At 37.5% G+C, this 27,155-nt stretch overlaps 1 protein-coding gene across 13 annotated transcripts in view; it reads right to left on the reverse strand.

Moving 5' to 3' along the window:
• DYM (dymeclin) overlaps positions 1 to 27,155 on the reverse strand; it is a gene marked incomplete at both ends in the record, with an annotated part of 301,077 nt that overhangs the window by 181,460 nt on the left and 92,462 nt on the right. For 12 of the 13 annotated variants that reach the window (XM_084252050.1, XM_084252049.1, XM_084252048.1 and 9 more), the window contains 5 exons: positions 14,864 to 14,958; positions 16,282 to 16,395; positions 19,615 to 19,740; positions 21,569 to 21,747; positions 22,997 to 23,179. In XM_084252050.1, the coding sequence (XP_084108176.1) occupies positions 14,864 to 14,958; positions 16,282 to 16,395; positions 19,615 to 19,740; positions 21,569 to 21,747; positions 22,997 to 23,179 (697 nt within the window). The remainder of the gene's footprint in view (positions 1 to 14,863; positions 14,959 to 16,281; positions 16,396 to 19,614; positions 19,741 to 21,568; positions 21,748 to 22,996; positions 23,180 to 27,155) is intronic. The other variant, XM_084252058.1, reaches the window with a different exon arrangement.

The raw sequence follows: 27,155 nt of genomic DNA on the forward strand, positions 1-27,155 counted from the left end.
ATGCCACGGGAGACAACTTTTATGTCAGATGTTAGATTTAACAAGGAAAAAGATGAAGAAAATACTGAATGAACTCAGCTGAATTTTCTACTTTGAATAGAAATCTAGATATTTCTCTCAAGTCTAGAATTTAAAAATGAAAGTAGTCATTCATTTTTCCGACTATACTAAATACTAATTTATGACAGTTTTGTGTGTGGGTAAGATCCAAAGATGGCCACAAACGAACTACACCACCCAGCATTTACATCAGCCCTGTGACCAGCTTCTGATGATGAACATGATGTTCTGGGACAGCTGAGTTAAGTGATAAGAAACCCTACAGACTGTCCTGGAACACTTCTCTCAGGAGAATCCTGCTCCTGAAGTTGTGAAAAGACCGATCCTCATGGAGAAGTCCCAAAAAAAAGAATGATGAGGGGCCTCCCCGCTGGCGCAGTGGTTGAGTGCTGGGTTGCGAAGCTGCCCGCAGCCTCTGCAGTGCTGGTTCGATCCCCGGCTGCTCCCCGGCCACTGGAGGAGGGTCCCACATGGCGCGCAGACCTTTCCTGTCCCCCTCTGCTCCCCTCAGCAGTGTACTTCGGTCCTTCTGCCTGCTCTGCTCCCTCTTCTGGCTCTGGTGAGTTCTCTCTCACCCTCCCGTGCTTCTGACTGTACCCAGTGCTTGTATTAAAAAAAAAAAAAAAAAAAAAAATCTAAAAAAAAAAAAAAAAGAATGATGAGCCTGTCAACATCTCAACCGAGCTCTGAGCTGATGCTAGACATCAACAGTCAGTCATAACACACAGTCACACACACCATCCATCCCAGCTGCTGTCTGACAGCAAACATGTAAGAGACCCTGAGCATCACTCAGCTAAGCAATCAACACACAGCACTGTGAGAGATCATAATAAACTGTTGTTTTAAGTCACTGAATTTTGGGGTGGTTAGTTACAAAGCAATAGACTATAAGAACAAATTTAATCAAAACCACACCCTGGCAAGGTGAGCAATAAACTTATAAGACAATTTCATACAGTAACATTCCATCTTATGCCGTCTAAATAAGGGACCAAGAGAAAGACTAATTATAATAAAGCAAAAATTAAAATCAAAAAGCAACTATAAGCCAGAAACACACGGGGGGGAGGGAGGGGTAGGAGGGATTATGGTCAAAATAAGGGGGGTGGGAATAACCAAGATGAAAAAGCATACACTGTGCAAAAATGAAAAGTGATGTAAAAAATACATAAAATAAAATATTAAAAAAATGAAAACAGAGACCATGAGTTCTTACAGGGAGTAAACATGATTTATATATTCTGCATATCTCACTGCTCTCCCAACCCAATAACTATGTTCTCAATAAATATTTATTAAATGGAAGCATGAATAATACAAACATAGCTAACTATTGATTATATTGATGGAAGGAAGGAAGGGTATAATTAATTCAGAAATAGTAGATATTTAAAAGTATATATAGTGAACTTTGTAATACAGACACACTTATATTTACTATCTTTATCCCAAGCCCTGAAAGGACATTCGAGCAGTGGTTCTTAAACTTACCTCAAAGCTCCCTTAGATGCTTAAAATTTATAAGGATCCCAAAGAACTTTTCCTATGTGGGTTATACTTAGAAACATCAACTATAGAAGAAATAAAACTGAGAAAAATCTAAAATACTCATCAATTCATTTAAATATAACAATGAACACATTACATCTCAACGTAAGATATTTAATCAAAAATAACTCATTTCCGGGCCTCCCTGGTGGCACAAGGGGTTAAGAACCGTACTGTAAAGCAATTCACAGCCTCTGCAGCACAAGTTCGATCCCTGGCCAGGGAGAAACCCACATGGCACAGCAGACCTCTCCTGCCTTGCCCGCTGCTCCCCTTAGCAGTGTATTTCAGTCAGTCTGCCTGTTCCGCTCCCCACTCTGTCTTCTGGTGAATCCTCTCACCCCCCACATCTCTGGCCTGTAACCCAGCTCTTGTATACATAAATAAATAAGTTTAAAAAAAAAAACTCATTTCCAAAACAAAACCAAAATGTATGAAGAGTAGTATTATCTCCTATCTTTGCATATCTTTATACTGTCTGGCTGGATAGAAAATAGACCCTCAGTCCTGCTTAAGTCAATCTTGTTTTGGTTGAAGTATATGAAAAAAATGCAGCCTCATAAAGACTATTCACTTGGAAAGGGGAGGAGTACTTTAAATGCCCTTCCAAGAAAACTGTAGCTATTCTTCTTTGAAACTACAATAAAACTCAAGTGACAGTTTCTTAAAGATTAGTTAAAATGTGGAATTAGAAAGCCACAACAAAAAACTTTTTGTGTCTATTTAAGATCCATTAGTCTGTTTTATGCTTTTAATGAATCTTTTCACCCGTGCACAATTTTTAAACTTCATGCTCTGGTTATCTGAACAATATTGGTTCACTGACTTATACATATCATCAATCTCCCCATAAAAGTTGTTAATCTTTGGGACACTGTCAAACTCACAGTGCCAATACAAATTTTTTAATTCCAATTTTTGCTTGTAAATTCCAATTTTGTCATTGGCAACCAACACTGGCAGTTGTTTTTTTTGAAGTGGCAGGTTCACTTTATTCATTTTCAAGAAAATGTCTGCCAAGTCTAAAAAAACCCAGATTGTCACTCACTTTTTCACATAAAAATGGTATCCTATCAAAAAAGTGGCTAGTTCAGCATACAACTCAATTGTATGCATACTTTTCTCAAGACAATCACTGTAGTTCAATAAGCAATGGACATACTTTATGTGAACTTGCAGTTTCATCACAAAGAATATTAAAAATATGTACTCAAGGATCAAGATTTTTTTTTACAACTCATTGCTTTTACTGTTTCATCAAAGACATTTGTAGTGAAAGTGGCTTTTTTTTTTCCCACTGCAAGTGTGATGTTGTAGAAATATAGCGAGTGCTAGTACAGTCTGGTGCCTTGATTCATATTAGGGTACCAGCAGTTGTGCTGTAATTTTGCTTTTACAATATATGTGTGGAAATGTTAGCATAGTGAAATGGTGTATCAAGTATTATTCTAAAAATAGCTTAGACCCCATGGAAACACTGTGCTCTGTGGGCCTAACTCTGATAATCTCTGATGAGTGTGATCCATGAAAGACGACAAGATCTACATAGCAGACATTCCTCTTATTTGTAACTGAGGAGCCCAGTTTCAAGTGTTTGACGTCCATTTATCCTTTGCAGTATTTATCAATGTCAGGCCTCCATATAGAGAAGAAAGAACATTTCTAGGCTAAGCTCACACCTGGATTCCAATTCCAACTCTACCAGTCTCTGCACTACCTGACTCTGAAAATTTCATAATCCCTCTGTGTCTGTTTCCTCATCTATAAAATAGATATTAAGAACCTCATTCAGGGCTATAATTACAAATAAATGAGAGAGATTTCACATAATAATAACTAGCATTGTGACACAGGGTAAGGCCTGGGTTAAACTGGATTCTGAAAGATCAAGGGTCAAGGTTAAATGTCCATATTACAGAGGATAGTGGCAACAGTGATTTTATTGTTCTATCATTGTGCAGGGACCAAATCATAGAAGATGGCATAAAATTTATCCCTTAACATAATACAGTTTTGACAGATTGTCAGGAATTGCTTCAAAATACTCTAGAATCAGGGCCTCCCCAGTGGCGCAGCGGTTGAGCGCTGGGTTGCGAAGCTGCCCGCAGCCTCTGCGGCGCCGGTTCGATCCCCGGCTGCTTCCCGGCCACCGAAGGAGGGTCCCACATGGAGCGCAGACCTCTCCTGCCGCCCGCTGCTCCCCTCAGCAGTGTACTTCGGTCCTTCTGCCTGCTCTGCTCCCTGCTCTGGCTCTGGTGAATTCTCTCACCCTCCCGCGCTTCTGACTGTACCCAGTGCATGTATAAACAAAACAAACAAACAAACAAATAAAGAAAGAAAAACATGCCTCTATTAAAAAAAAAAAAAAAAAAAAAGAAGAAGACAAAAAAAAAAATACTCTAGAATCAGGACAAAAAGGTAGAGATAAAAACAAAATAAAGTTGGTCATGAATTATTACATCTGTTGAAGGTACATGACGAACCTAGAGGTTCATCACAGTATACGCTTTAAATATGTTCTGAATTTTCCAAATTAAAAAGCAAAAAAAAAAAATGACATATTTGAAAAGCTTCTATATAAAACCTAAAACTTTATCCACTGACTCTAGTTAATGTACAAATTCACAGGTTCCAGAAATCACCTTGTAAGCTAGTCATCAATTGTTTTTCCACCAAACACACACTACACATATTCTTCACCCCTTTGCATACTTCTCTAATTGAAAAAAGCTGACTTAATCTGCTTCTTCAGGGATATTAAAATTTAAAGTAATATAAGTTTTCTAGTTATCTGATAACTCTAATACAAATTCAAAGGTTTTCCAAGTAAGAAAATAAATTAAAATTATACTAAGGTAAGCTTGCCAGATAGTTTCCACAATAGTTTTATTTAAACATATATTTTATTCACTTTTATCACTTTCTTAAGGGAGTCCAGTTTGGTGGAATAAGTTTTATGTGTTTTTCTGCAGGTAGCTGAGAGGGAACTAAATTTACATAAATCAAATTTTACCTACGGTTTTTAAAGGAAGTTTACTGAAGGACTGAGAGGCACACAGAGAAAGAGCTATCTCCCTTATCACCATTTTACCAAGGAGGAAAACTGCTCATCCTTTAGGGCATAAACCAAGAATCAAGGGTGAAGGCCTCAGTGACCCTCAGGTAAGCTCACTCCTGTCGTGCTTTTTATCAGCACACCACAGCTGGTGCTCCACGACTGCCAACCCACTGCCTCTGAAGGCAGGCACAAGGACATGACCTCTCTTTTTTTCTAGAACATCACAGTCATGTTATAAAACATTCTGGGAAGACAAAATTATGAGAACCAGTTACTCTAGTTTCTAAGAGGATATATTTAGAATCCCAGTGATTTATTTAAGATTGAATGATTTTAAAAGGGAAGTTGGTAATGATGTGAGGTCTCTGGTTATCTTATGTACTGAGGTACTATCATTATTATGTCCACATGTGGTAGTAAATAATGACAGCTGTGCACACTTATGAATTTCTAAGACTAATGGGCTTATGACAGTTTATTAAAATGTATGGAAATATTCTAGCATTTTAGTATGATCTTCATGTTCAACTAACGAAAATAAAAAATAGGAACATTTTAGATGGAAGACACCTCTCCCAAGCAGTGTGTTATTGGGTTCCTGTAATAGGTTTACTTAACCTGTGGGCTTCAAACCTCAAAGACCCTTCAGATCTTTTTTTAACCAAGATTCTTCAGAAGGTGTAAATTTGGTCCTCAAGTGACTTCTCTCCAATATGTTTAGGAAGGTATTGGCTACGTGCCATCCTTGGAGAACGGAGAAAAGCGCCACTCATCTCATTCTTCACAGGGCTTGCCCCTCTCACAGAACTCCATTGAGAAAGCTTGCTACAGCATCACAAGGTATCTGAGACCCACAATTCACCCGTGGATCTTCTCAGTCAGCAACTACGAAAAGACAGTTCTAGGCTTTTTAAAACATGTCAACAAGGAGATTACCTGTTTAGAAAGGATGAAAATAACTGATCCAAGGCAGGATGGATATTAAAGTGTCTTGTGCATAAATGATTTGCATACTTTGACTCAAAAACTTCATTCATAAGCATCTGACTATGGAAGGTAGTACAGTATTGTGGAGGGGGGAGGCACATAAAAGCTGAAGTCCCTGTACAGCAGGAGACCTCAGATGAGTTACTTCTCTGAGGTTTCATTTCTCTGCTGTAAAATGGAAACGATAATACCGCTATCATTGGATAACACAGATCACATTGCACAGGGCCCAGTACATAGCATATGGCAGATACCAGCTGTACCAGAAAAAAGAGATAGTCTATATGGCATGTTGTTTCCTCCTCACTTATAGCCAGTAGGTTTTAGCTACTTATTTTAATGTCAGAATTTTATCATTTGTTCAAATACCTACTGAGCCACCAAGAGCAGGACATGATGCTCTGTCCTTTACAAAAAAATGTCTTTTCCTCTCATAATTACTAAGTGATTGCTATTCAACAGACTGCATTCTAAATGATTCACACACAGTGACTCACCTATTCTACACAGCAGCCCTAAGAAGATAGTCCCATTTTGTAAGCAAGGAAACAGAGGCACAGTAAACTAATGCAGGAACATTAAATGTTCAGAATACACATTAGTACTTGTGGTAGCGAGCATTTATCTGCCCTTGTCCGACTATCCTTCTCTCTCCTCAAAAAGCATTCTAACTTCTCGTTTGTCCCTGTCTCTGGTACATCTGATTCTGCCTGTATTTACATTAGACACATGAGTCACCCTAAATCTCAACTTTTGCGTTTACTCCCATTTTTCCTGTTAAAACAACCCTTGTTTCCTTGTCTTGGATAGGGTGTTTTTTATAAAGTCCATGAAGCATGTGAAATTCATCAACAAAGAAAAAGCTTTACTAAGTCACTTTATTTCTCTTATCTGGCCTTAGCATTTTATAACATATCAGATGCCTTTTCCTCTCTCTTTAGCCCACTAGACACAGGGCTAAGTGATCTGATTCCTGTACATCTCTCTGTAAGGCGTAATTTCTATGTCTGTTTCTGTGGCTAGTTCATGTGGACTTGTCACACAGTAACACAAGGTTTCAATATTTCCATATGCAAAATGTACACTCTTGTCTTAGATGTTCTTTAAAGATCCTTCCAAACCTATAATTTTATGATCTGTGCTTAAAACGAAAGCATCCTAGTTTATGTTAAAGCTCAGAAATAAGGCTTTAAGGGTTGCAGCAATCATACTGACAGCCGAGCTAGACATTCGTTATGACATGTGGGTGAAGAAGAAACTAATGAGGTCATTCAATCCTTTTCTTCTTCTACATCTGTCCAATGCAAATAAGTGAGATGTCAAACTTAGAGCAGTATTGGGATTATAATTAGATGCCTTCCTGTCACAATGAGAGGTTTTTCCAATTGCAAATATAAAGGTTTAACTTTAGCTAGGTAAAGACTACTCAGTCAGTTTCTTGTATTTCTGCACATCTTGAAAGCAGAGACATTAATGGTTTTGTGCTATGAAGTATCTTTTCCTGGATGTTTGTAAAGTGACAGGACACGAAAGGTAATACGGTATCTTCCTCTAGAACAGACGGCAATTTGCCAGCTCTCAACTATATTAAAGGTATTTCCATGTAAAGCAACGGGTGGGCCGGTTTGTGTGAAGATTATTATAAAAGATTGGGGTGTCCTAAGCTCAGTCTCTCTCCTATAATGCATGCAGTGATGTGCAGCCCTAAGAAGATAGGGGGTTCCTTGATATGTTGCCCTGTGGTGGGGGAAATCACAAAAGTAAATGGTGACACTTAGACTCTTTCTGTGGTGCTGAGTGCTATCCTTTGAATCCGACCCAGGAGTCCTGAGTCTCTACCAGGATCCCTCAAACTGTGGCAGATTAATCTGTTAGCTTAAAAATAAGGTAAAAAAATTCAGATTCTTCACAAGAGGAGGGAGATGATGGCTTAATAATTTGTGACTACCTTTGAATAGTCAGAAATGATCTACTGGAAGTTTTATAAGCTTCAGCTGGAAACTGTCTAAATATCCTCAGTATAACTTCTTAAGAAAGAGTTAAACACTTTCCAAGATTTTCTTGAAAAACTGAGCTACCTTCAAAGTACCACTGGTTGTAGGAAGTCCAGGCAGCCAGATTTTTAAGGCAAAACATTTTCCTTCCTCTCCTGACTACTGCTATGCCAAGATCAAACAAAGATCAGAAAGATGGAAGGAATGGAAAACTAGAACTAATTTATTTCCTAGGCATTAGGCACAAACAATTCTTTTTTAAAAAATAAATCACATAAATTAAATAGAAATGCTTATACTGCTAAGCCATTGCAGACTTCCTACAAATCTAAAACATTATTACTAAGAAATACATTCATTTCAGGAGATGTTTGGGAAATCTAGACAGTTTGATGACCCTTTGGGCAAAGAATCTTGGAGTATTAACATAGCAAGAAATTTTTTGTAGGGATGTTATCCAGCTTTATTTTTATATTAAAGTTATTTCAAAAGTTTTATAATAGAATAGAAAAATAGAGCTGCAATAGACTTTACAAGTCAAAATTAACTCTTACAACACTCACATGGAGTTAAGGATCATATATCATTTTCAAGATAGAAAACAGAAGTAAAATAACTTACCAAGATTTTAGAAACAGACCTGAACTATTTATTCATTATAACTCTTAATACCAGATAATTCCTTTCCTAAAGAAACAGCTTCCTGACTACAATGATATCAGACAATGATGACCGTGAAATAGAATTAGTTTTAAAAAATATAATCAATGATGAATGATACAGTCTCAAAATATCAAAACATTTCAAATTAAAGAGGAATTTAGTTGCAGGTATACAGCAAAAGTTCACTAAGTATTTATTGAATTTAAAAACAATGATCATCATCATCATCATCTAATATTTACTGAATTCAAAAATACCCTAAATTATAAAATCCTGCAGACTTTTATCAATTTTAAATGCAACAAAAGAGACAAGTGGAAAGAAACGAAAGGTATGAATTAAAATTTAAAATCATTAAATTTATCTTATTTTTTAAAAATAAGTCAGTATTCCTGAATATAACCAGGAGAGATGCCAAATGGTACTGTATATTTGAATATTTTATGTGGTATAATGTAAATTTATCCCAACAACAAACAGACCAATGAGCTTCTTAATACTGTTTGTATGTTTTCAGTTTGATATATTTTTTGGTTCAGAAAAAAAAAATCAACCTGTGAATATTTATTTCAGTGGGGACTATAGTGAGGAAGTCTAATGCCCTCAGCTAAAACTTAGAATTATTAAAAACACACTATCACTGGCTTCATGGGCAATTCTAAAAGGCCTGCATTTGTCAAAAATAGAGGGGCTGAACACACGGTTTTCACAATCTTCAGAAAAATGCTATGCATAATTCCATGTACAGACCAGAGCTAGATAGCTTACATGAACTGCCAGCTGTGGGTTAGGGATATACAGCAGTGAACCTGGTTAAAATCCAAAGAACATGAGTTCACTACCAGTGGCTGTTAATGGTGGAAAAACTGATAGTACAAATCAAGGACTGAGGAATTTTTTCATTCTTAAATGACATGACTAGATTATACTACACTCCTATCTCCCCGGAAAAAAAAAAAAAAAAAAAAACCTTGTGCTACTCTTACAACGTAGCCTTAATTATAAACCCATTCTATGTCTCATTCATTCATTTTTTAAAGATTTATTTTAATTTATTTATGCATACAAGAACTGGGGTGTAGGCCAAAGTTGTGGGGATTCACCAGGGGCAGAGTGGGGAACAGAATAGGCAGATCCACTGAAATACACTGCTGAGGGGAGCAGCGGACGAGACAGGAGAAGTCTGCTGTGCCATATGGGTTAGCTCCATGGGGATGGAACTCATGCCGCAGTGGCTGGTGACAGCTTGATAGTGCTGAAACTTTAACCCCTGTGCCACCAGGGAGGCCCCCTATGTCTTATTCTTAAGAGGTCTGAAAAAACAGGAAGCTTTCAATACTGTCATGCATTGTCATCAACTTCATATATTCAGATAATCTGCAAATAATCAGGTTTTCTGGTAATCTGCAAAAAAGGCTAATCAATTTATGTAAAGTCTCCAAATGGCATGTGCCAGAACTAAGCTTAAAACCCCAGATGCCACCATTTCTAAAATTCAGTCCACTTGGTATTTATTAAATGTCTATTATGTGCCTACTAAGAGCTACTCTCCATAAAGTAATGCAAAGAAATATAAGACAATTCTTTATCACTGGCAATTAGTATTCTGCTTAAGCAACAGGACAACTTCAGGCCAGGTCAGAACCAAAGTCCCTCTCTCACATCTACCACCAGGCACTGCCATATTATTTCCTATTTTCTAACATGTGGCATTCTCTTTTCCTGGATTTTCTCATCTGCTTCTGCTGCCATAACTAGCCCTGACCCAGGGGCTACTACAAAGAGATGAATAGGCCAGATGGTTTCTTTCTCATTATGATTTGAATAGGGAAAAATAAAGCAACCGTGGTAGCAGCAGCATCTAAAATAAAAAGGGCCAGGAGCTGTAGGGGGCTGTTGGGAGGTTTTGACCACTGTAGATCCACGATAAGACAGAATAGAGGGGAGGGAAGCTGGTGGGAAAAGCCCACCAAAAGATGGAAGAGGTGATACCAAAAACTATACCTCAATTTTTTCTAGTTCCACTTTTATCCAGACAAGGAGTATAACTCAAAGAGCAGAGAACTGCAGGGATTAGTAAGAACAAAGCAGGGGGCTATGTCAAGTTGCAATCGAAGATTAAAAGCAAAGGGCAGAGACAAACCATGTCACTCCAAGGTAGGTCCCTCAGTCTTGGCACTACTGACAGTTTTGGGCTGGCTTCTTCTTTGCTATCCTGTGTTATTACAGGATATTTAGCAATATTCCTGGCCTCTACCCACTAGATGTCACTAGTTACCTGCTCCCCAGCTGCAGCAACAGCGGGGGGGGGGGGGGGGGGGGGAGGTGACAGGACCCTCACTCTAGACATTGTCCAATGTCCCCTGGGGGAACACTCATCATAGTTGAGAGCCACTGCTTTACGGAGGCTGGATTTTAATCTGCTACAAATGAAAAGTTATTTAATGATTTTAAGCATAGGGTGCAATATGATCAGATCTGCTTTTCAATGGATGCAGCAGTGTGGAGCTCAAGCATGGGGGTGCAAGGAGTGGGTCAAAAAGATCAGGCCAACCAATGGCACAGTTTGGGTCAAAGAACACATGGACCAGGTGGTAGGGGTAGAGACAGGTTGTGAAGGCAAGTAACAATGGCAGAATTCCACACAACTCCTGAGCCCACGTAGGACAGTTGAGAGGAAGGAAGAAATGATCCAGAATTACTTGCAGGTTTCTACCTTGGCAATTCAGTTGGCTGTGATGATGAGGGCTACAACCTAGGATAGAGATTTAAAAGAAAGAGCAAGTTTAAAAATGAGTTCAGTTTTAAACAGACTAAACGTCTGAGATAAATGTGGGATATCCAGACAATGAGGTTAGTAGCCAACTCTTTTATAGTAGCGGTCATGAGCTATGCCCTCTATAAATGGTGACTCATTTAGTCTTCGCCACATTACAGATGGGAAAACTATTGCATAGAGAAGTTAAGTAACTTCTCCAGGACCCCACAGCTAGTAAGTTTTGGAGTTGGGATCTCAAACATTTTGCACACTACAGAACACCAGACTGATCACTGCAATGTGCTGCCTGCCTCAGGAAAGACAAGAAAGAGTGAATTGTAAATGTAGGTTTGGGTGGTTTTCGGCATAAAAGTGTGGAGAAAATGAAGGCACAGGCATAAATGCAAATTCCCAGGGATGAGCAAGAAGAGAAGAAAACAATGTAGGCTGAATATGAGAGGAAAATATCTATTAAGACAAAGGTGAAGGAGGAGTCAGAGGAAGGAGCAGACAAAGGGCTCAAGAAGCAATGATGATAAGTGTACAGGGCAGGAAATAAGCAAGATATCATTGTAACCCTAAAAATCCCTTGCTTATAATAATCTACTCTCTGTAAATGTTCATAATTGAATGAATAACCGTACACTCCCAACCACTGATCACACCAAATATCCATATATACAGCACAAAGACTTAATTGTGGAGCAAAACCCAGATCATATGTATTTGTGACTTCACTAGAATACCAAGATTTTGTGAAGACATTTATTTATTAAATATGAAACAATCACTTAGATGCCATATGGAATCATTCCTTACATCTATGTTCACTAAGAAGGTTTTTAAAGGCTTTAGTCACATCCTACTTTCACAGCAATGAAGCATGTTACTCTGCTTTGCATTCTGTTGAAGGTCATATGAAATATTGGCTCCTCTAAGTTTTGCAACAGACAGATACAAAATTGTGTAGTATTCCTAAAAGAGGGTTGTGAAAACTGATTACTTCTCTCTTGAAGGAATTACTACAGCATCTGGTGAATCTCAAATTGTACTGCTATCATAACTCTTCTGTGTTGAAACAATTTTTGTTATGCATTCCTTATCATTCCTTACAATTCTATATCCTAGATACATTTAGCAGAAAATGAGTTCCCCAAGATGCAAAAAAATTGGCCCCCATTTCCAACTTGAGACAACTGTTTTCTAAGGGAATACATCTTGATTTCCAAGCCCAAACGCAAAGTGCTTTCCAAATTTTAATGTACATATACAAGTCATTTGGGGATCTTGTTGAAATGAAGATTCTGATTTGGCAAGTCTGTATCTAGGCCAACATGCTGCATTTCTACAAGCTTCCTCCTGCGTGATATGGATGCTGTGGTCAACACTGGATACTCAACTGTGATCCCTGGACCAGAAGTACTGGCAGCACATGGGAACGTGTTAGAACTCTAAGTCCCTTAGTATGACAAATGGAACATAACAATTATCAATTGTTGAAACTGACAACTCTAGAAACTTACCTTAAACTCATTCATTCATTTTCTTTTTTGTTACTGAACATTAAGACCTTTTCTATTCCTCCCATCATCATAAACTGGCTCTTACAGCTAAGCCTTTCCACAAGTAGATCTCTTCTGCTTCTTTCAGCCTTCTCTCCTACACTCTCTACACATGTCAGCTGAAAGGGACTGGCAATTTCCTAAATATGCTCTCTCTCAACACACCTCCTTATTTCATCTTAGTTTGCTATAGTTGTAGCTTTTCCCCGTCAGGCCAGGCTCTAAAGCTATTTCCCTGCAATCATCTTACCTAATTTCTCAATGGCATGGGACTCACCACTTCTTAAGCTAACCACTCACCCCCATAACAGGAATTTTCATACTGAACAAGCCAAGTGTCCAAATATGAGTTGAGGAATATTAATCTTATAATGAAATCTTCATAAAATTATTAGAAAACTTCGTGCATTCAAAGAAAACTCTACACATACAAAAAGCAGCACAACATCATTTAATAAGTCTTACTGAAATAAAGCAAGGGGACAAAGGTTAATTTTTAGAAACTGAAAGTTATTCAGAATTTCTGGAAGACTCTGAGGTTTAAGAAGATGCTACGTTTACTTTAAGTCACTAAGTTACTGTCAGGTCCAAGTCAATCACATAGACAATCTCTCAAATACAAACTGAAAAAACGATCCAATGTATTGTATTAAGACCAAAATGAGTCCATGGAAAATATTCTCTGCTATATTCTGCACATAAATAGACAGCCAAAGTTCATTCTGAGTGATTGTTAACAATAAGCCTAGGTCAATAAACACCTCTCACCAACAGACAGAAAGTGAGGTCAAAGTTAAAAGTGAATTGGTATTGGGATCACCACCAATGACCGAAACACAAAATTTAATCATCAGAATTACACTCCTCTGGAGCTAGAACTACAGGAAACAATTTGAACTTCACTGACTTTTTGAACAAATGTTCTACTTGAGAGCTGTTAGGACCATATTAAGCATCCGACCTGAAGACCACTTATGTTAAAATTCCCTGCAAATGATATTCATTCGTCTTTGGTTAACTAGCATTCCTACCCCTGAAAATCATGTCTTTAGCAAAGGGTGTCCAACATCTGTGGGCAGGCAGAACAATGGCTGCAAAAATGTCTACATCCTAATCCCTGAGTTATGAATATGTTACCTGACATGGCATAAAGGACATTGCAGTTGTGATTAAGGACCTTAAGATGGGGAGATTATCCTGGTATTGAGATAGGATCAAGGCAGAAGAGAAGGCTGGAATGCTGAAATGTAAGGAAGACTTAACAATCTCCTGTTGTTGGCTTTGAAAATGGAGGAAGGGCCCATGAGCCAAGGAAACAGCAGTTTCTAGCAGCTACAAAGAAACAGATCTTCCTCTAGAGTCTCCAGAAAGGAACACAGCTGAGTTGATGCGTTGATTTTAACCTAGCGAGACCACACTGAACTTCTTTGTATAATATGCTTGTGTTAATATATTAGACTACTAATTTGTGATAATTTATGTCAGCAACAGGAAACTAATATAATGGTAAAAAGCTATGAAAAGAACTCTCTAAAACACACACAGATAACTCCTTAAGGGTGTAGGTGATGCTCTATAAAAAGCTCAGCAAATGTGTTAAGATTACTTTGCAATTACTAAGAAATACACATGCTCTTCTATAAAAAGCTAACACATAAAGCATAAAACCAAATTTTATAAAAAGAGTGAAAGTAAATCCAATTAACTTTAACCAAAAAGTTAGGTAAGAAAACAAAGCAAATGGGGCCTCCCTGGTGGTGCAAGGGGTTAAGCACAGCACTATGAAGCTATCCGCAGCCTCTGCAGCACAAGTTCGATCCCCGGCCAGCCAGGGAACTACCTATATGGCACAGCAGATCTCTTCTGTCTCCCCGCTGCTCCCCTCAGCAGTGTATTTCAGTTAGTCTGTCAATTCTGCTCCCTACTCTGTCTCTGGTGAACCCTCTCACCACCACCCCCTCCCCCTGCCCCCACACCTCTGGCCTGCACTCCAGTTCTTGTATGTATAAATAAATAAATCTTTAAAGGAAAAAAAAAAAAAAGAAAACAAAGCAAAGCAAACTGAGGTATTTCTAATCAAACAAGAAGGTGATAAAAATTTAGTAGGAAATGTTGATACTTCTCACAGATAACACTAAGAAAGGGGGCCGAGCCATCAGAGTATCGTTTTCGATACATCTACATCAGCCAGAAGGAAATGATCAGCATTTCTTTTAAAGCTCATAGTTACCTGATGATCCTCTGGGCAGCGTACTGATGGAGGGAACGAAACTGTGCTGACATATTTGCTAACGCTGCCAAGCAATTTGTGTGAAGATACTTGTCCTGTCAGAAAACAGCAAGTTCAAAACATTATCAAGTGTTCTCAGCATTTTAAACAAGGTAAACTAGAAAGAAATGTAAATTCAATAGTCACTGAGTTTAGAAAGTTCAGGTCCACAATCCCTTTTCTCTAATTCCAAAATCCATAAGGCACTGAATTCAGTTTCTTCACTGCTCATTTGGAAGCAACATCTTGCACAAAAGGTTATGAGGCTGTATAGGGTCTTCATTCCCCCCACCCTGGTGAATAATGAAATATTCTGCTGTGGTAGTATTAGTACTCCAGAATATGATGGCTCCATGCAACGTGCAGGCAATGTAAGTGTTTTCTTAAAATTAATCCCCTACCTTTTCCCCAACCAAGACATATTCAACTCCTAGAGTTTCAGATAAAAGGTTGTGGGCATGGATCCACATCAGCCCCACAGTAGGAAATAAATGAAACAGTTTGTAAGCCTGACCATTTCTCTTAACTATGAATTCCGTGTAGCTTCCCCATTAACGAGATCTGAAATTAACTCCTTAGTTAAAGCCAATACAATCCAGTACAAATTTTCCTTTTAATTCTCTTACTTCTATTTCTCTTTACCATCTGAATTTATATTTTCTTCTGCTTGCATCTTCTTCCTTTGTTGTTGCTGCTTTTAAAAGGCAAATCAGTTTAGCAGTGGAACAAAGACATACATTATCTAAATGTGCTCCACTGCTTGCTTTCTATTTCACGTACAATCCAGTAAACATTAAGGAAACAGACACGATACACATTATCTTAGGATCATGTGATACAGTGATTATTATCTTAGGATCATGTGATACAGTGATTCTATGCTCATCCGTGTTTTTCCACTATATTTCATGAGAATGTTAGCACTCTATTGAAATTGGTTTAAACTACAACTGACCCTTGAACAACAGGGATTTGAACAGCATGGGTTCACTTACACGAGGACTTTCTTATAAACAGGGGACATAAACTTACAGTAACAATAAATACAGTCCAGTACTATAAACATGTATCTTCTTCTATAGGGTTTTCTTAATGTTTTCTCTACCTTACTTTAAGTTACATATATATATATGATATATATATGTATATGTGTATATATATATTACATACAAAATAGGTGTTAGTGGACTCTTTATGTTATCAGGAAGGCTTCCAGTCAACAGCAGGCTATTAGTTAAGTTCTGGGAGTCAAAAGTTCTGTGTGGCTTCCCAACACCTGGGGAGTTCAGGCCTATAAGCCCTGCGTTGTTCAAGGGTCAACTGTGCAGTCTTAATAGAACTGTATGCAAAAGGTAGAAAGACAGCTATGGAATACTTACTCTTGTCCTCGTCATGTTGTATTGGATGGTTCTTATTACCACCAGTATGAGGAGACTCCCCAGTGAAATTTCAGTTAAAACCCGTTCTGAATACCAAGTAATATTTTTTAATATCTGTAATGGGAATGAAACTTTAAGTAAATATAATTGCTTTAATATCCACATCTGTGGTCTAAGCCATGGCACTGCTCAAAGGTAATTTCAAAGTGCATAAGTGAAGTGTGAGACGTTTAGTGAAGACAGCAAAAGCATGCTGAGCCCTTTACTTGTTCCCCTTTTGCCTTAAACATAAGAACAGATCCAGAAAACATAGTTGGATGTCATTAGTAGACAACAAGGAGATATATTTAAAAGAGGCCTGAGGGCCTCGCTGGTGGCACAGCAGATTGAGCACAGCACTGCGAAGCTGTCCTCAGCCTCTGCAGCGCGGGTTCAATTCCCCTCTGGCCAGGGAGATACCCACATGGCTCAGCAGACTTCTCATATCTCGCCCGCTGCTTCCCTCAGCAGTGTATTTCAGTAGATCTGCCTATACTGCTCCCCACTCTGTCTCTGGTGAATTCTCTCACCCTCCCGTGCCTCTGACCTGTACTCCAGTTCTTGTATAAATAAATACAAGAGGCCTGAACATTGTATAATACTGACAGAAAGAACAATCAGAACTGAGCAGTTTCAAGAGAGAAGCACATGCCCTGCTTGGTGTGGGTTACTGACCAGGAAAGGGCCTAATGGAGTTTTAGAGCTTTATGTTTATGCTAGAAATATTCAACATAAATTGATCTTGAGCCTCCCTGGTGGCGCAAGGGGTTAAGCACCACACTATGAAGCAGTTTGCAGTCTCTGCAGCATGAGTTCGATCCCCGGCCGGCCAGGGAGCAACCCACATGGCAAAGCAGACCTCTCCTACCTCGCCCGCTGCTCCCCTCAGCAGTGTATTTCAGTCAGTCTGCCTGTTCTGTTCCCCACTCTGTCTCTGGTGGGTCCTCTCACCGCCCCCCACCCCCCTGTATCTCTGGCCTGTACCCCAGCTCTTGTATGCATAAATAAATAAATCTTTAAAAAAAAAAAGTGGATCTGGGGAATAATAACACCAGACTCTAAGTTTGTTGAAACCTGTAAGCTGTATCTTTAAAACTGGTACACTTTCTATTTTGTTCTTCAGACTAATATTTAAAAAGAAAATCGTATCTTTTTTTTATTCATTATAAAGAAAGATAAATTCTATTTTAAAAACTAAGTAAATCAGAACAAATATTTTTCTCTCTCTGGTGGAACTTTATTACATACAAAAATTCAAGAAATTTGTAAGTTTTATGCTCCTCTAATGTGGTCAAGATTCCATAAATAGTTGGAACTATGGTCACACTGTATAAATTAGTTGGAACTATGGCCACACTGTATAAAAGGCAAAAGAAGTTTTTAGTGGTATGTTAAAGAATAGCAAAGATGACATGAAAGTCCACTGACGACAAGAAGAAAAGAACAACATGCTTATACCTGATAAAGAGCAAAATCTACAGCCTTCCATTAGCCTCCCAAAGCAAGGAGAATGGAACAATCCTCTCTGTGAAACTGACTAAGTCAAATGAAAATCCTATAGAGTACGATGCCCAGAGAGATAGACTGCATAGCACAAGTTACATTAAGTAACTCCTACCCGCACAGAAAAGTTCCAATCAACTTTTTAGTGCCTCCCTCCTAAATGTGAACTGATAAGCAAAGATTACCAGACATTTGAGGAAAGACTCAAATGTGGACTAAGACATCAAAGCAGAAATTGAAACCAAAAAATATATACTATAATACATTTAGATGGAATTCTCAGTTCTGTTAAAGTACTGGGATTTGAGTTAGTGATCTGTACATGAACAAGGGCAAAGAGGAGCTACAGAAAAATTTAAACATGTATAAGAAAGTAAACGTGGGCCTCCCCTGGTGGTGCAGCAGTTGAGCACTGGGCTGCGAAGATGCCTGCAGCCTCTGCAGCGCCAGTTCAATCCCCGGCTGCCGGTGAGGGTCCCACATGGCGCGTAGACCTCTCCTGCAGCACCCACTGCTCCCCTCAGCAGTGTATTTCTTTGTCAGTCTGCCTGTTCTGTTCCCCACTCTGGCTCTGGTGAATTCTCTCACCCTCCCATGCTTCTGGCTGTACCCAGTGCTTGTATAAATAAATAAATAAATAAATCTCTAGGGAAAAAAAAGAAGAAGAAAGGAAATGTAATGATCACATACTAACTCGCAGAACTAAAAATGATAGTAACATAATCATAAAAGTTGAGTTAACCAAAAATGATAGTAAGGTGGGCGGAGGGAAAGGTCTGTGTGATAAGGGGACTAGGAAGTCAGAGAAACATGTATGATATACAGGAAGGAGAACTATGATTACCTTTCATTTTAGAAAGGTAATAGCTAATATCTAAATCTGACCAATCAAGACATAACAATATAAGCATGTTATTTAGAAACATGGGCAGAGCTTAAAACATTTCTTTTTATGGAGTGGAAATTGGAAACATGGTAGACATGGAGACTGCTATTTTTCATTAAAAACCTAAGTACTTCTAGGTAACTTTTAAAACTATATAACCATATTATGAAGACAAAGAAAATGCCAAAGAGGAGGATAAAACCAGTTTGGAATGGAACTCACAACAGGACTAAAATTGAAACTGAATTATGTTACACTGCTTTAAAAAAAAAGAAAAAAGAAAAACGGGGCCTCCCTGGTGGCACAAGGGGTAAAGCACCGCACTATGAAACAATCCGCAGCCTCCGCAGCACGAGTTCAATCTCCGGCCAGCCAGAGAGCAACCCACATGGCGCACCAGACCTCTCCTGACTCGCCCGCTGCTCCCCTCAGCAGTGTACTTTGGTGAATTTGCCTCTTCTGTTCCCCACTCTGTCTCTGGTGAATCCTCTCACCCCCTGCCCGCATCTCTGGCCTGTACCCCAGTTCTTGTATGCATAAATAAATAAATCTTGACAAAAAAAAAAACTACTCATTTCTGTCTTCTTTTCTTTGTTCCCTATTCTTTTATTCATTCTGTATAGAAGAAACAAACCTGCTTGACAATTTCTGCCAAAGTGAAAATAAAATGGAGAAGAATTTCCAACAAACAAGGCTACTAGTCATTGGTCATTAGGAAAAAAGCACCACTTCATAAATCTGAAGAAAGATACCATCTCTAAGTCAGGTCCTTAAAGAAACATCTACCTTAAAGAAACATCTATCAGAAAGAAAAGAAAGAAGACAAACTAAGGTTGTAGTAGATCTTATGGAGGGACAATCTAGTCTCTAACTCTGTAACTCCAACCAAAGTAATGGCAGCTTACCACTTCATGAATGGATCTATTGAAGCCATCATCTTCTGTAAGGATCAACAATATTATAAGGGCCATATATACGTGGTGTGAATTTCTTTCTTCGACATGATACAGAATCTCAAGAATTGGCAAAACCTAGGGAATAAAATAGTTTATTTATTATTTTAATGACTTAACTATAAGACCAAATGTTTTCAACCTTTATACTTTTATTATGTACCCTTTGCTTTAGTTTTGTGTTTATATTTTTCATTAGAGAAAATAACACACAAACCAGCTTCTTGCTAAAGTACTTCCCAGTGTATAGCAAGATACCAGAAGGGAAAATTGTCACCCCCAAGAAGGTCAGCCTAAAAAGGCTGCTGCCACAGTAGGGTTGAATTTGCAGAGAACATTTAGGCTCACGTCAACACGATCTTCAGTCTAACAGGAACCTGCGCATGATAAGGTATTCTCAGAAGCACTGCTTTGTGTGAAATATTACCTCCTTAATTGCAAAGATTGGAGAATAAAAGAACTCACAACAACCAAAATCAGACCAGCGTAGTAAATTTCCTACCAATGACATATTTTCTGATCATAGCTTCAATAAATAGTTATTATAGAAGAAAGGTAAAAGGATAGATAAAGATACCAGTTAAGTCATCAAAGTAATCAATGCAGGAAAATTAAACAAAGGAAACAACAAACCCCACCCCACGAAATTCAAAACAAAAGCTTCTAACTCTTCACTGGTGTATGTCTATACAGACATATGCTCTCCACATCATCATATATACCAACATCCTTACCATGGAACTTTCTAGAACTTTCATTCATGGACTTTTTACTTATTGCATCATTGACATAGCATGGTCAGAACTGTCTCTGTACTCATAACAACCCATCAGTAAAAACAAGCCTTTTTATAAGACTTTACCTACGCAGTTGCACCTAATTTTGAGGTTTATGTCAATGTTTTCCACATTAACTGGTATACAGACAGGTTCTTTCATGTTTTTTGTCCTTTGTATCATTTTGACATAGACTATGTTCTTCAAATGAATTCTAACATTCCATGTTTACCCAGAAATTTATCTTTAACACTGAAAAAAATGACTGCTAAATACTTGGTGAATCCTGCCACCGACCTGTAAAATCTGATCCAAACAGGACTCCCCTGTTGTAAACAGCAAGCTGCCATTTCAGGGATGGTTATGCTTTTGTTAATGCATTAATAGCCCATAATTATATATAAATATTATGTATTTCAAATACAATCCTAACAGCTTGCTGAGGTAGCTTATTTTTCCACTCATAGAAATACTGATATTATAGTAGAATAAGTAGTTGTCTATAGGAGTTACTGTCTATGAGCAAAAACTTGGAACCAATTTCACTCCCATAGTGAAGGATAATGTACATTTTTTAAGTGTACATTTAAGTGATGCCTGGCACAGGTGCCTTAAAATAACCACAACAGTCTAGGAATTGCATGCAGGCGGTCCTAAAGTCTAAGACTATTGGAAGGATAGGACATCTTGGAAAGTGAGTTGAAAACCACTCTTCCTTTAAACCATTCCCATTGGGAATATGCTAAAATTGTGACAAGCTACACAAAAGCAGTGGGCAAGCACTTAGGAGCTAGAAGAAACCACCAAGGTATATAATCCTTGAAAATGGTGGAAGGTGTTTCCTGGAGCACTTGAGCAGAGCAGCTAAATTACAGGCAGTGGATGACTATTAGAAACCAAAGAACAGAGATGGTTGTTACATTATCTTCTGCTCTGTGATACCATCTAGGTGAGTTGTCTTCTATATTACAAAACGCATACCTTTGCATATAGCTGGGGGCACTTTCCCATCATTCTCTTAGAGAGCCCGCTTTGTGGCAACTAGGCAAACATACTTACCCTCCTAGGAAAAGAAAGTCTTAAAAATACTATAAAACACAAAAGCATGGAATGTTTAGTAGGATACTTACAAGATTTTCCATATCTGTGCGAGCCAACATGTATGTTCTAATGTTACTATTCTGATGGAGCAACGTATACAAGAGGAGAGTTGCCTGATCAGAGGTCTGCTGTTGGCAAAGAGCTGTGTACAAACTGTTAAAGTTAATCTGGAAAGCATGTGGAATTGATGAGGGGAAAGGACTGTTATCTGGAATATGAAAATATGAAAATATTATATTAGTATTGTCTGGACTATGCCTTATACAAATAATAAAAGCTCTCCTAAAATATACAACTCACTTCCCATTAGTTTTGCACAAGTCACTATACTTCATATTCAAATTTTCAATTTGGATTTTAAATTTTACTTAAAAAAAACTAAGCAATATAAGACAGTGATTATAGTTGATAACACTATACTATATAACTGAAATATGTTAAGAGAAAAGTACTGAAATATTCTCCCCCTCAAAAGAAACCAAACTCGGACAATTTCTACGCACTATCTAAATCACAGTTTTCCCATAATTACAAATTTATATGCAAATACCACTTAACTCTGTCATTTTGAAAAGCTAAATAGCCCTGCAAAAAATCATATATTGAAAAAGAAAGAAACTAAGTCACACAGTTTGACTTTATTATTCTTTTTCGTTGTTTTGGAGAGAAAGTGTTATTAGAATCCAGCCTTGCTCATCACATCTATATTAGCTATGGCTGCTTTCATGCGACAACAGCACAGTTACAACATGGTGACAGAGACGACATGACCTTCAGTGATCTGCTCCCATATAGAAAACATTTGTTGTATTCTAATCTGATATTAAGTTCTGTAAAACTCTAATTGGAATACATATTTTAAATGAAAAATTTCAAACAACCTATCATTTTAGTTTTCCTGGTTAATTCCTTTCCCCAAGAGGTAGATTCGAATTAATCACAAAGTGGTTTGATTATCTCTGAAAGAAATATAAATTTAAATAGATATACGGGTCTCCCTGGTGGCCTGGGGTTAAGTCTCAGTGCTATCACCTCTAGGGCCTGAATTTGATCCTCAGCCAGGAATCCAGTGACCCACATGGCACAACAGATCTCGCCTGTCTCGCCCACTGATCCTCTAAGTAGTGGATTTCAGTAAATCTGGCTGTCCTGCTCCCCACTCTACCTCTGGTAAATTATCTTATCCCCTGTAACTCTGGCCTATAGCCCAGCTCTTCTACGCAAAAAAAAAAAAAATTAATAATAATAAATATATGGTTATGAAGACCCAGAGATCTCATCTTTGACTTTCCTGAGAAAATATACAAAAAGTTTAAGCTTTTTCTCTTCTTTAATTGATATGGAAATCAACAAATTAACATAATAGTCATTGCCACAGTGATAAGACAATAAACATTATAGGGTAAACAACGCCCTCTTTCACTAGAAAGCACATTCAAAGAGAAAAAGCCACAGACCTTGTGTATTCTTAAAGGACATGAGGGCCTGCCTATAGGGATTTGGTGCATCTGCAGCATCTGTCAGGTTGGCCAGTACCAGCAGGAGCAGGACACTCTGGTTGGCCAGAGGAGAAGAAAGTTCTGGAGTAGCAGTTGATTTGCTGCCCACGCCACCCAGTGTGAAGACAGTCCAGAGTCCAGCTTGAGGAAAAAAACACATAATTAAGATTGTTGGGAATAGTAAAATGAACACATTTGTGTACAAGAGTCTGTATTTTTCATATTTAAAATTTTTTAATAATTTCAATAATAATTTCATTATTTAAAAATTATATTACCTAAGAATATAAAAATTATTAAAAGTGCTTATTCCCATAATTCCACCTCCACTTTCCATAAATAACCACTATTAAGTGGTATAGTAAACTTTGGGCTGAGATTCTTATTTTTTTTTTTAAGTGTATCTTTTGGGGAAAAAGTACATCTTGGGCCTCTCTGGTGGCAGAAGGGGTTAAGCCCCACACTATGAAGCAATCTGTAGCCTCTGCACCATGAGTTTGATCCCGGGATGGCCAGGGAGAAACCAACATGGCAAGCAGAGCTCTCCTGTCTCACCTCCTGGTCCCCTCAGCAGGGTATTTCAGTCAATCTGCCTGTTCTGTTCCCCACTCTGTCTCTGGTGGATCCTCTCACCAGCTCTTATATGCATAAATAAATAAATCTTTAAAAAAAAAATAAGAAAAAGCACATCTTGATTACTTGAAGGGTAATCACTAACATGTTCACAACACTGGTTAGATTACAGGTCATGGTAATAAGCTTAATCTTAGTACATGATTATTAATTTTCTATTACAATGGGTAGATGTCACTTTTCCAAAAACATCTTTATTAAGAAAATTAAATATCTGCCTAAAAAATTAAAAAATAGTTATCAAAAAAACCTAATCCATTTCATTTCTCCTAAGCTTTCACAGGTAAATACTTTTTATTTCTTCTTTATATATAGTTCAATGTGAACGTTTGTTCATTTCTAATATTTTACATTTTTACACTACACAGAATATCAAACTACTTCATGGATATCCTATTAATACACCCTTTTGTGGTCCTGCAAATTTCAAACTTTTTCTATGATTCACTACAATGAACTTCGCTATTGAATTTACTATGAACTTTACTATTAGAATGAACTTTACTATTAAGAAGCTGTTATTTGGAAGGAGTGTTGCTCAAATTTCAGAGGTTCCTAGAGGAGTGTATAGGAATCTCAGGCTCAGAACAGGTGGCATAAACTTTCATGTAAGTGCAAGCAAAGTTAAGGCCCAGCAAGAGAAATCAATAAGAAAGATAAGATGATTAAGACAGGAATATTTCTGTTAAGTAAAATGTTCCCTCCTTTTAATTAGGAATAAAGATATTTGGATTAAAATTATCAATAACTGATAATTAGATATAAATTTTAATTTATTCAAAACAATGTTCATGATATAGTTGAGAAATTTGAGACATTTGATAAGAAAATCAAAATTACATAAGAAAGTACAACCTGGAGCCAAGTATTAATTATTTGCTTTGGGATTACTTTGCTGTTTATTGTAAAATTTAAAAAATTTCCATTCATTTCCTTCTACTTAAGAGTATACCCTGTTATCCTCTACCCCTATATCCACCACTGCTGTATTTCAGGATTGCAAGAAAGAAAAACACAATTAGAAAGTTCCATCTGCAACACAAATAATCACAGATGCCTTCCAAGGTAAAATACAAGTGCTTTTATTGGATTTTCTTCATAGCTATGCATCTTCATTACTAGGAGAAATAAAGGTTGACCCCTTGGACATATTTCAAAACATATTTCTGATTCTCTTTCAGCACAACTTCACTCTCCTTTTTGTTTTCTGCTTCAAACTTTCCCAAGAGGGCTAAGAAACTGCTTATAATGTCAGACAAACTAACATTTTATTAGGAAGCTCCCCCACCCTGTCACCATCGCACACACAGCACCCCCTTCCTTTCTCTGGCAAATACTACTGCTATGTTGTCTTTCCTTATAGGGAGAAATGAGGCAGCCTGCCATTGCCTACATTGTAGTTTAAATTGGCCCATAAATACTGCACCAAAATTCTTCCAAAGTTCATTTCTTTTTGCTGATCCAAGCCTCTGATCTATGACCCAAGAATCGTAGTGGAATTGCATTTTCCTGTTGGCAAAAGGAAATTTCTCTCCACCAGAAAAATAAGGGAAAGTTACAGTATATTCCCTTCTGCTCCAAGAACCAAATTAAGGATGATGTCCAAAAAATTTTAATTGCATCCCTCAGGTCTTTCAAATAAACTCAGATAAAACACATGTAACTAAAACATACTGAAATGAACTAAATGAATAAATCTGGTGTTGATTCAATTTTTTAAAGTACTGACTCATGATTATTTATCCTTAAAAAAATGTGAAGAAGATAAAAAGTATGATAAATGAAACATGAATAGAAATAATCACCATCAAGGAAAAAAAGAACTCTCATTTTAGGAAATGCTGAACTCAAAAATAAGTATTACTTTCTAAGATTTAACAAAATTAGGTTAAACTACTGCTTTTTCATATTACTAAACATGCTACCTGACAAACCATAATGTCTTATATCTAACCAATATATTATAAAACACTAACTGTTCAATCACAATTATACAAAAATAAATGATATTACACACGTTATCCAGTTATAAAATTCTATTAGAAGTATCATTCATGTATTTTGCAATATTGTAACAAAGCAGAAATGAAAGAATTAAGGCAAAAGCAGGTCAGCTATTAGAAACAAGTATTTTAATGAATGTATATTTCAATCGAACACATATTTCATAGCCAATAAATATACAATGAGTGCCTATTAGAGTCAGATCTTATGCCATGTTCCAAAATCCTACAGGAAAGAAAAAAAATCACACCCTGCCTTTGAGGAAGGGCAGATGAGCATTCAAATAGTTACAAGCCAAATTTAATTGCTATAATGATCCAAAAAGTATATCTACCTTTTAAAATACTCATACATTTCTACATAAGTGCAGTTAAGATAACAGTAACGGAAGACAGCTTCACAAATAAAGATACTGAACATGTATCACAGGGCAAATATTGTGGCAGTCAACTACCTGATCCCAATGCCATATTCCCTTTCTTCCTTTTTATTGATAAAGTACCCTGGGATTTCTGGGCAGGACTGTTTCCCAGGTTTTGTTGCAGCCAACTGTGGCCATATGACTAAATGCCAGCCAATGGGATATGACTGGGAGTAACAGAAGCAAGTTGTCAGTCATTGCTTGAAAAGGAAGCTATTTTCTTTTCAAAGTCTCATCCTTTCCATGGACTAGGACTAAGGTTCAACATTAGGGAATCTGATTCAAGTTTGTGCTTGAGGACAGTGTCGAAAAGAAAAGCAAATCAAGGTCAGAAGAACGTTGATTTCTGGATGCCATTAGGAAGCAAAGCTGCCTACAGCCCTGGACCAGCTTATAATGGTATGTGAGAGAAATGTAAACCTTCTATCTACCTTAAAGTCACTGGTATCTGATCTCTATTAAACGTCGAACCAATATATATGCTACCTATGGTAAGTCAGTATTAAAAAGCCCAGAATATTACTGTTTGATTACAGGCTTTTTTATAAATAATAATTTTTAAAAATTATTTGCCCATCACAATTTTTAAAAACAGTTCACTGTAATTATTGATTCACCTGCTCTTATAAAAAAAATAATACAGAAGGACCCTGTGTATCTTTCATCCAATTTTCTCCCATAAGAACATCTTGCAAAACTGTAGTACTACATCACAACCAGGCTACTGACATTGGTACAGTCAAAATATAGAACAATTCTATCACCAAAATATTTGCACAGAAAACATTATTTATCTAATGATCACTTACTTAACTTCTTTGAAGTTAATTTCTTTTAAGAGTCCTAACCAACCTATCTGCCAACTACAGAGGAAACTCACTGTGCTTAAGTATATACTGTGTGCTTATATACATCTAATTAGTCATTAAGGGCCTGCTACGGATTGGGCGAAGTCTGAGATACCAGATTAGACGCTGATGAATGCAAAGACAATGATGGCCTCCATGGCATTTACAGTGTAAGGGAGAAACGAGCACAAAACAGAGATGAGCAAATAAA

Source organism: Talpa europaea (assembly GCF_964194135.1).
Source record: "Talpa europaea genome assembly, chromosome: 13".
Lineage (NCBI taxonomy): Eukaryota > Metazoa > Chordata > Mammalia > Eulipotyphla > Talpidae > Talpa > Talpa europaea.